General features: G+C 41.4%; 1 protein-coding gene across 1 annotated transcript; it reads left to right on the top strand.

Moving 5' to 3' along the window:
- Positions 1-2,303: 2,303 nt before the first annotated feature.
- LOC122648258 lies at positions 2,304-6,393 on the top strand (the record flags this gene model as incomplete). Its single annotated transcript, XM_043841494.1, has 6 exons — positions 2,304-2,954; positions 3,042-3,310; positions 3,380-4,051; positions 4,601-4,787; positions 5,886-6,026; positions 6,117-6,393. Coding segments are annotated over exons 1-6 (2,197 nt in total), but the record flags the coding sequence as incomplete, so codon positions are not given.
- Between the last annotated feature and the right edge of the window lie 4,596 nt (positions 6,394-10,989).

Below are 10,989 nucleotides of genomic sequence, written 5' to 3' on the forward strand. Positions count from 1 at the left end.
CAAAGATCATGACCCTCAACATCGCATCCACACGTCTCATAAGTGATAAGGACACTTTTTAGAAAATCCCAAGGCCAAAAAAGTATAGAAATGCCACTAAATAACCCCAAATGACCAACCCGGTCTGGTTTAAACTGAAAATGAACATATGCCGAAATAGGTATCGATTCGATGGTCACAACCCTCAACATCGCATCCACACGTCTAATAAGTGATAAGGACAATTTTTTTAATATCGATTTGAAGGTATCAATTCGAAGAGGAGAGAGAAGCTCTGGCGATATTGAGAGTGAGTGTTCTTATTGTTTGTTCTTGATGTTGGCCGGTCGGCCTTCAGGCCCTGCTAATGGTCCTCCCCCCCTTCTCATCTCGGATGGAAGGGGTGAAATGGGGGAACAAAGGGGATTGGGTGAAGGTGGTTCTGGAGGGGTTTTGGTGGCTGTTTCGGGCGGTTGGCCTGCTCTTGGTGGTTCGGCTGGCAAGGGTGGTGTTGCAGGTTTGAGTGAGAAGAGTGTTGTTAATGGTGGTGTTCCTTCTGTAGAGGCTCAGGGAGTGGAGATGTCTGGAGTTGGAAGATCGGATCACCAGGGAGTTGGTTCTTAAGATTCGGTGGAGAAGCCGAAGAAGAAGGTGGGAGTTCCTTGGTCAGCCCTCTTTTCTTCTTCCTTGGTTGGTGATGGGTTGCAGCTCTCTTTTGTTGAACCAGAAGTCATTAATGGGGTCTTGGCTGCGAAGTGTTCAGATTCGATGGTTAAAGGAGGGCTTGAGAAGTGGAAGAACACTCTTATGGGTCATTTTATTGGGGGCAGACCTAGCTTCACCTTTGCTCGTGATATGCTGTTAAAACAATGGAGAATTTCAGGCTATGTGGATGTTAATTTATTAGAAAGTGGCTTTTTTATTTTTTGTTTCAGTCTTGAAGTTGATAAAGTTAAAGTTCTCGACGGGGGGCCATGGTATGTGCAGAGGAGACCATTCATTTTGTGCCCTTGGAGCCCAGAGGTGTGCTTGGAAAGAGTTGATTTATGCTCAGTGCCGGTTTGGGTGTCCCTTCCAAATCTTCCTTTTCATTACTGGTCTGTTGATGCATTGAGTTCGATTGGGAGTGTGATTGGGAAGCCTATTGTCACTGATAAAATGACCCGGTCTATGGAGAGGCTGTCTTATGCCCGATTATGTGTGGAAGTTTCTGCAGATAGGGATCTTCCCTCTTCTGTTCTAGTCTATGGAGATGACGGTCTTGTTTTTTATCAAAAAGTTGTTTATGATTGGAAGCCCCCTCTTTGTAAGCATTGTAGAGTATTTGGCCATCTCTTAGATAATTGTTTGTTTGGCAAACAAGACTCAAATATGAATAAGTCACGGTCTAAGAAGGAGTGGCGAGTGAAAGGTGTTGCCGAAAATAATGGAGGTGCCATGGGTGGCGGCAATGGAGATGGGCAGCAGGTTCATAATGATGAAGTAGGAGATGAATAGTAGGATAGTGGAGCTGGTACAAATACAAAGGGATTGGATTCGGTTTCCTTAATTTCTATCAAGAATAAAGGGAATGGGAGTTTCAAATCTGCAGGGAATCATCCGAAGTTCAGGGAGCTGTCTCAATCTAATCCTTTTGCCATTTTGGAAGATCTTACGGAGGAGGTGCATTATGATCCTGATGATTTAATGCTGGATTCAGAATCATGTGCTATTTTATTAGGGAATGAATTACTTGAGGGAGCAGATTTTCAACCCAATCCGTTAGCAATTATTTCTAAGGAGAAAGATGGAATCATTGGAGAGATTTGTGGGGAGAATCCAATCTATAATGGTAACCATGTTACTGTGGAGCTGGCTAAGGCAAAATCCGTGGAAGATATTAGAGAAGCAACAGATTTTGCTGAGGTGGTGCCTAATCATTCGATGAGGCAAACTCCAATTCAAATTCAAAGGAATGGTGCGGCCCATATGGAAGGAGATAACTTATTGGAGGATTCTATTCTATCAAATGAGAAGGAGACAGCCCCTACGAAATCTCTCACTAACTTTGATAAACTTAGAAAGCAATCTGCTGAGATTCATGCAGCTCAAGGGCAAATGGGGAAAGGTATGTCCCAACCGAATTTAAATTCTTATTCTTTGCTGGGTCGACCCACGGGGAGGGGGTCCAAGTTCCAAGCCCAACGGGTTCTTATAAACCCGAAAGAGACTAATGTTGCCAAAGGGGTGGGACCTAATGAAGAGGGAGATGACAGTTCTACCCTTCCTACTAAATGAAGTGCTTAGCTTGGAATGTTAGAGGCATGAATGCCTCTACTAAAAGAATGGAGATAAAGAAGGTGTGTAAAGACCATGAGGTTAATTTGGTAGGGCTGTTCGAAACCAAGGTTAAGTTGGATAATTGTGCTTCTATTTTTCATAGTTTTTTGACGGGTTGGAAGTATTTGCATAATGGAGATCTTGATAACTCTATTCGGATCTGGCTGGGTTGGGACCCGAATTTTTATGATGTGGTTTTGGTGCAAAAATCCAAACAGTTCATACATGCTAAGGTGTCAATTGTGGGTACCTCGGTGTTTTTCTTTTGTACTGTTGTTTATGCTCTTAATTCTGTGGTGGCTAGGAAGGAATTGTGGGAGGATGTTGGGGCTATTTCTAGTGCCATTATTAACCCTTGGGCTGTTCTAGGGGATTTTAATGTGATTCGAAGTAACAGTGAAAAAATTGGAGGGTACCCTGTTCGGATTGAAGCTATGGATGATTTTAATTCGTTTATAGATGGTGCTGGGCTTCTAGACTTGAAATGGAAAGGGGAGGCTTTGACCTGGAATAATAGACAAGTGGGAGATGCAAGAATCTGTTGCAAGCTTGATAGGGTTCTGGTCAATTTAGCTTGGATGGATGTGTTTAGATCCTCTGATGCAACCTTTTACCCTCCTGGGCTTTCTGATCATTCTCCAGTGGTGGTGGCTGTGGTGGATAAAGCAGATTTTGGCCCAAAACCTTTCAGATTTTTTGAGGCTTGGATTGGTAGAGATGGCTATGATGAGGTGGTTCGGCAGGGGTGGGAGCAGCCTATGAATTTGGCTCTTAATCCCATTCTTAAGTTTGCGGCCAGATTGAGGAATGTCAAAAAAGGGTTGAGGAGCTGGAATAAGGAGTGTGTGGGGGATGTTTTTCTTGTAGTGAAGGAGGCTGAGGCTGAGTTGTTTCAGATCCAGAGGCAGCTTAGTGAGCACCCTGATGATCCGAATTTGGTGCTAATGGAAACACAGGCTAAAAAGAAATTTTGGGAGGCTTTGGCTACTGAAGAGAAATTTTTGAAAGAAAAGTCAAGGGTGAAACACATTTAGTTGGGGGATGGTAATAATAGCTTTTTCTACAAATCTGTGATTTGTAGGCAGCATAGGAAGCACATCCTGGAAATTCAAGGGGAGAATGGAGATATTGTGAAGAATCCTAGCCAGATTAAGGAAGAAGCTATTTCTTTTTATAAGAAATTATTTGGGACTGATTCGGCTGACAGTGGTTTCTTTCCTAGCTCTATTCCTTTGAAGCATGGTCTGTCTCAAGCCCATCAGGAAAGCCTTACTAGGAGAATCTCTAATAAGGAGATTATGGAGGTTGTGTTTGCTTTTAAGAATTCTAAGGCTCCAGGACCAGATGGTTTTGGAGCAGCCTTTTACAAGCATTCTTGGGAGATTGTGGGAGAAGATTTGACTCTGGCTGTAAAGTGGTTTTTCATGAAGTCTTACCTTCCTAGTTCGGTTAATGCTACTTTTATTAGCCTTATCCCTAAGACAGGAGATGTAACCTCATTTATGGGATATAGGCCTATAGCCCTTTGCAATCTCTTTTACAAAATCATTACCAAAGTGCTATCCAATAGGCTGCAAGGAGTGATCGGGCAGGTGGTCAGTGACTGTCAGTCTACTTTCATCAAGGGCAGGTCTATAGTAGAGAATATTTTGGTTTGCCATGATGTGGTTCGAGGGATTGAGCAGAAAGGCACTAGCCCCACAGCTATTTTGAAGATCGATCTCCATAAAGCTTATGATTCTCTTACTAGGAGGTTTTTGTTTGAGATTATGGAGAGAATGGGTTTCCCTCAGCAGTTCATTGGTTGGGTGAAGGCTTGTGTGGACTCCCCTTATTTCTCCATTTTACTGAATGGGAGCCCGGTAGGATATTTTAAAGGAGGAAGGGGTATTCGGCAGGGGGATCCAATATCTCCTTACCTGTTCACTATTGCTATGGAGGGCTTCTCGGCTATGATGAGGAAATTGGAGGTTGAAAATAGGATCACTCTTCTCCCCAGGTGCAAGAGGTCCCATCTCTCTCACCTTATTTTTGCTGATGATTTGATGATATTCATGAAAGCCACCATAGACTCTATTTCGGCCTGCCTGGGGGTCCTGGGTGATTTTCACACCTACTCGGGTTGAAACTCAACAGGACTAAGTCCTCTATTATTTTAGGGGCCTAACCCACACGGCCGGATCGCAACTTTTGGAATTAACAATTTTGTGGATACCAAATTACCTATTCGGTATTTAGGTGTTCCGCTTGTCTCTCGGAAATTAACTTTTGCTGATTGCTCTTCTATTCTGGATCGTGTTAGGAGCAGACTTGATGGATGGAAGGCTTGGCTCTTATCTTTTGCAGGGAGGCTTCAACTGTTGAACTCAGTCCTTCAGGGGTGTTATATCTATTGGTCAGGACTCTTTGGTTTGCTTGGTGCTCTCAAGACAATGCTGGAGTCTATGTTCTCCAATTTTCTATGGGTTGGCCCATCTCTTCATCGTAAGGTACATTACATTTCTTGGGATAGAATTTGTAAGCCTAAGGCTGAAGGGGGCCTTGGAATTAGGAGGATTTCTGATATGAATACTGCGGGTATCCTTAAGCAAATCTGGTGGATTGCTTCTAGGAAGGACAGCCTTTGGGTTAGATGGGTGTACACCTGATACCTTAGAAATGATTCTATTTGGACTGTTAAGACTTCCCAAAATTGCTCTTGGGTGTGGATGAAGATTCTTAAGTATAGGGACTTGGCTGAACCCCATATCTATCATATTATTGGGAATGGCCACTCTACTAGACTATGGTTGGATTATTGGCACCCCAAAGGGGTTTTGATTAAAAGTTTTGGTGATCGGATTCGATATGATGTTGGTTCCACCAGGCTTGCCTTGGTTTCTGATCTTATTAGGAATGGCCAATGGCTTTCTCCCCCTCAGGGCTCTTTTGACCTGATTACTATTTTTAGAGACCTCCCTAGTATTCCCATTGTTAATGGAAAGGCAGATCTTGTTGTTTGGAAAGGTACGGCTAATGGCATTTTTTCTACTAAGTCGGCTTGGGAGAAAGTGAGGAGTAGTTCTATAAGGGTAGCTTGGCACAAGCTTGTTTGGTTCCCTGGTTTTTTGCCTAGGCATTCATGTACTGCTTGGAGATGCCTTATGTCAGGGCTCCCCACAAAAGACCAGCTGCAAAGAAGGAATATAAATGTTGGGAAGAATTGTATTCTTTGTTGGGGAAATTCGGAAAGCCATAGCCATTTATTCTTTGAGTGTCCTTTTTCTAGAAACATTTGGGATAGAGTTAGTTCTATGATTTTTCTTGGTGGTAAAGGCCCCGCTAGCCTCCTTGATGTGGTTAACTGGCTTGTTCAGGTGGTGTGTGTTAATGATAATTTGGATGTTATCCCTAAGATGGCTTTTTGTGCGACAATCTATCATGTTTGGTGGGAGAGAAATCAGCGTCTCTTCAGTAATCAAGCAAGGTCTTATGATGCTATTATCCAAGCTATTAAATTTGATGTTGTGACTAGGGGCTCTCAAAGCCATATTTCGGTTGCCTATTCACCTAGGAATCAGTTCTTGGTCGATATGTGGGGATTACAGGTGAGATGGGCTGCTGTTATTCCCAAAGCTTGTGTCTGGCCCATACCTCCGGCAGATTTGTTTACTTTGCATTGTGATGGTTCCTTGAGTGGAGATAGAGCTGCTTATGGGGGCCTTATTCGCAATACCTTAGGTGACCCGGTTCTGGCTTATGTCGGCAAAGGTGTGGAGGCCTCGGTTCTTCATATGGAGTTACTAGCCATTTACAGGGGGGTTACTCTGTGCTTATAGAGAGAGCTTCGCCATATGTCCATTAGATCTGATTCGAAGCTGGCTATTGAGATTCTTACAGGTGTTTCCAGCTGCCCTTGGAGTGTATATACCTTGAAGTTCCAGATTTTGTCCAGCCTAAACCAGTTGGCCCATTATGAGATAAGGCATGTTTGGAGGGAGTTGAATCAGCCGGCGGATTTTATTGCTTCAATTGATCTTAGTGATGGGGAGACAATTTTATATCCTTCGAGTTTTGTTGAGGATCTTAACCGGTTGATTTATGATGATGTCTCTGGTAAGGTCCAGTTTAGACCTCCTTGATTGGGTTGGGTGTCTTTCTCTTGTATTACCCAGGGGCATGTCCTTGGGGTGTGTGGGGCCCTTCCTCCCTCTTAGAGTTGTCTAAGGGTTGGAAGTAGGCTGCCTTCTTTTGTTTTCTTTCTTTTTCTTTTTATACACATACATCTTACTGATCAAAAAAAAAAAAAAAAAAAGAAAGTTTTTTGAAAATACCGAACCTAAAAAAGTACAGAAATGCCCCCAAATAACCCCAAATGACCCACTCGGTCTGGTTTAAAGTGGAAATGAACATATGTCGAAATTGGTACCGATTTGAAGGTCACGACCCTCAACATCGTATCCACACGTCTAATAATAGATAAGGACACTTTTTAGAAAATTCCAAACCCAAAAATGTACAGAAATGCCCCCAAATAACCCCAAACGATCCACCCGGTCTGGTTCGGACCCTAAATGAACATCTATTGAAATACTTGGCATTTCGAAGGTCACGACCCTCAACATCGCATCCACACGTCTAATAAGAGATAAGGACACATTTTAGAGAATCTCAAACCCAAAAACGTACAGAAATGCCCCGAAATAACCCCAAACGACCCACCCGGTCTGGTTTAAACCGAAAATGAACATATGGCAAAATAGGTATCGAATCGAAGGTCACAATCCTCAACATCACATCCACACGTCTAATAAGAGATAAGGACACTTTTTAGAAAATACCAAATCCAAAAAAGTACAGAAATGCCCCCAAATAACCCCAAACGATCCACCCGGTCTTGTTTAAACCAAAAATGAACATATGTCAAAATAGGTATCGATTCAAAGGTCACGACACTAAACATCGCATCCACATGTCTAATATGAGATTAGGACACTTTTTAGAAAATACCAAATCCAAAAACCCACCCGATCTGGTTTAAACGAAAAATGAACATATATCAAAATAGGTATCGATTCAAAGGTCACGACCCTCAACATCGCATCCACACGTCTAATAAGAGATAAGGATACGTTTTAGAGAATCTCAAACCCAAAAAAGTATAGAAATGCCCCGAAATAACCTCAAACGACCCACCCGGTCTGGTTTAAATAAAAAATGAACATATGCCAAAATTGGTATCGATTTGACAGTCACGATCCTCAACATCGCATCCACACGTCTGATAAGAGATAAGGTCACTTTTTGGAATATACCAAACCAAAAAAAGAACAGAAATGCCCCCAAATAATCCTAAACGTCCTACCTGGACTGATTTAAACAAAAAATGAACATATGTCAAAATCGGTTTCGATTCGAAGGTCACGATCCTCAACATCGCATCCACATGTCGAATAAGAGATAAGGACACTTTTTAGAAAATCCCAAGCCCATAAAAGTATAGAAATGCCCCCAAATGACCCCAAACGACCCACCTTGTCTGGTTTAAACCGAAAATGAACATATATCGAAATTGGTATAAATTCGAAGGACATGACCCTCAATATCGTATCCACACGTCTAATAAGAGATAAGGATACTTTTTAGAAAATCCCAAGCCCGTAAAAGTACAGAAATGCCCCCAAATAATACCAAACTACACACCCGGTCTGGTTTAAATAAAAAATGAACATATGTCGAAATAGGTATTGATTCAAAGGTCACAGACCTCAACATCGCATCCACACATCTAATAAGAGATAAGGACACTTTTTAGAAAATCCCAAGCCCAAAAAAGTACAGAAACGCCCCCAAATAATAAAAAATGACCCACCCGGTCAGGTTTAAACCAAAAATGAACATATACAGAAATAGGTATCGATTCGAAGGTCACGACTCTCAACATCGCCTCCACAGGTCTAATAGGAGATAAGGACACTTTTTAGAAAATACCCAACCAAAAAAAGTTCAGAAATGCCACCAAATAACCCCAAACGACCCACCTGGTCGGGTTTAAACCGAAAATGAACATATGTCGAAATAGGTATCGATTCGAAGGTCACAATCCTCAACATCGCATCCACACGTCTGATAAGAGATAAGGACACTTTTTAGAAAATACCAAACCCAAAAAAGTACAGAAATGCCCCCAAATAAGCCCGAACGACCCACCCGATCTGGTAAAAAATGAAAATGATCATATGTCAAAATAGGTATCGATTCGAAGGTCATGAGACTCAACATCGCATCCACACGTCTAATATGAGATAAAGACACTTTTTAGAGAATCCCATACGCAAAAAAGTATAGAAATGCCCCCAGATAACCCCAAATGACCCACCCGGTATGGTTTAAACCGAAAATGAAAATATGCCGAAATAGGTATCGATTCGAAGGTCACGACCCTCAACATCGGATCCACACGTATATTAAGAGATAAGGACACTTTTTAGAGAATCTCAAACCCAAAAAAGTATAGAAATCCCCTGAAAGAACCCCAAACGACCCACCCAGTCTGGTTTAAACCGAAAATGAACATATGGCAAAATAGGTATCGAATCGAAGGTCAATATCCTCAACATCGCATCCACACGTCTAATAAGAGATAAGGACACTTTTTAGAAAATACCAAATTCAAAAAAGTACAAAAATGCCCCCAAATAACCCCTAACGACCCACTTGTTCTTGTTTAAACCAAAAATTAACATATGTCAAAATAGGTATCGATTCGAAGGTCACGACACTCAACATCGCATCCACATGTCTAATATGAGATAAGGACACTTTTTAGAAAATACCAAATCCAAAAACCCACCTGATCTGGTTTAAACAAAAAATTAACATATATCAAAATAGGTATCGATTCGAAGGTCACGACCCTCAACATAGCATCCACACGTCAAATAAGAGATAAGGATACTTTTTAGAGTATCTCAAACCCAAAAAGTGTAGAAATGCCCCGAAATAACCTCCAACGACCCACCCGGTCTGGTTTAAATAAAAAATGAACATATGCCAAAATTGGTATCGATGTGACAGTCACGATCCTCAACATCGCATCCACATGTTTAATAAGAGATAAGATCACTTTTTGGAATGTACCAAACCAAAAAAAGAACAGAAATGCCCCCAAATAATCCTAAACGTCCCACCCGGACTGATTTAAACCAAAAAATGAACATATGTCAAAATCGATTTCGATTCGAAGGTCACGACCCTCAACATCGCATCCACAAGTCGAATAAGAGATAAGGACACTTTTTAGAAAATCCCAAGCCCATAAAAGTATAGAAATGCCCCCAAATAACCCCAAACGACCCACCCTGTCTGGTTTAAATCGAAAATGAACATATATTGAAATTGGTATCAATTCGAAGGTCACGACCCTCAACATCGTATCCACATGCCAAATAAGAGATAAGGACATTTTTTAGAAAATCCCAAGCCCGTAAAAGTACAGAAATACCCCTAAATAATCCCAAACTACACACCCGGTCTGGTTTAAACCGAAAATGAACATATGTCGAAATAGGTATCGATTCAAAGGTCACGGACCTCAACATCGCATCCACACGTCTAATAAGAGATAAGGACACTTTTTAGAAAATCCCAAGCCCAAAAAAGTACAGAAACGCCCCCAAATAATCGAAAATGACCCACCCGGTCAGGTTTAAACCAAAAATGAACATATACAGAAATATGTATCGATTCGAAGGTCATGACTCTCAACATCGCCTCCACAGGTCTAATAGGAGATAAGGACACTTTTTAGAAAATACCCAACCAAAAAAAGTTCAGAAATGCCACCAAATAACCCCAAACGACCCACCTGGTCGGGTTTAAACCGAAAATGAACATATGTCGAAATAGGTATCGATTCGAAGGTCACGATCCTCAACATCGCATCCACACGTCTAATAAGAGATAAGGACACTTTTTAGAAAATACCAAACCCAAAAAAGTACAGAAATGCCCCCAAATAAGCCCGAACGACCCACCCGATCTGGTAAAAAATGAAAATGAACATATGTCAAAATAGGTATCGATTCGAAGGTCATGAGACTCAACATCGCATCCACACGTCTAATATGAGATAAGGACACTTTTTAGAGAATCCCATACCCAAAAAAGTATAGAAATGCCCCCAGATAACCCCAAATGACCCACCCGATATGGTTTAAACCGAAAATGAAAATATGCCGAAATAGGTATCGATTCGAAGGTCACGACCCTCAAAATCGCATCCACACGTCTACTAAGAGATAAGGACACTTTTTAGAGAATCTCGAACCCAAAAAAGTATAGAAATCCCCTGAAAGAACCCCAAACGACCCACCCAGTCTGGTTTAAAATGAAAATGAACATATGGCAAAATAGGTATCGATTCGAAGGTCAATATCCTCAACATCGCATCCACACGTCTAATAAGAGATAATGACACTTTTTAGAAAATACCAAATTCAAGAAAGTACAAAAATGCCCCCAAATAACCCCTAACGACCCATCTGTTCTTGTTTAAACCGAAAATTAACATATGTCAAAATAGGTATCGATTCGAAGGTCACGACACTCAACATCGCATCCACATGTCTAATGTGAGATAAGGACACTTTTTAGAAAATACCAAATCCAACAACCCACCTGATCTGGTTTAAACGAAAAATTAACATACAT

This window comes from Telopea speciosissima, unplaced genomic scaffold (genome assembly GCF_018873765.1).
Source record: "Telopea speciosissima isolate NSW1024214 ecotype Mountain lineage unplaced genomic scaffold, Tspe_v1 Tspe_v1.0653, whole genome shotgun sequence".
In the NCBI taxonomy this organism is placed as follows: Eukaryota; Viridiplantae; Streptophyta; class Magnoliopsida; order Proteales; family Proteaceae; genus Telopea; species Telopea speciosissima.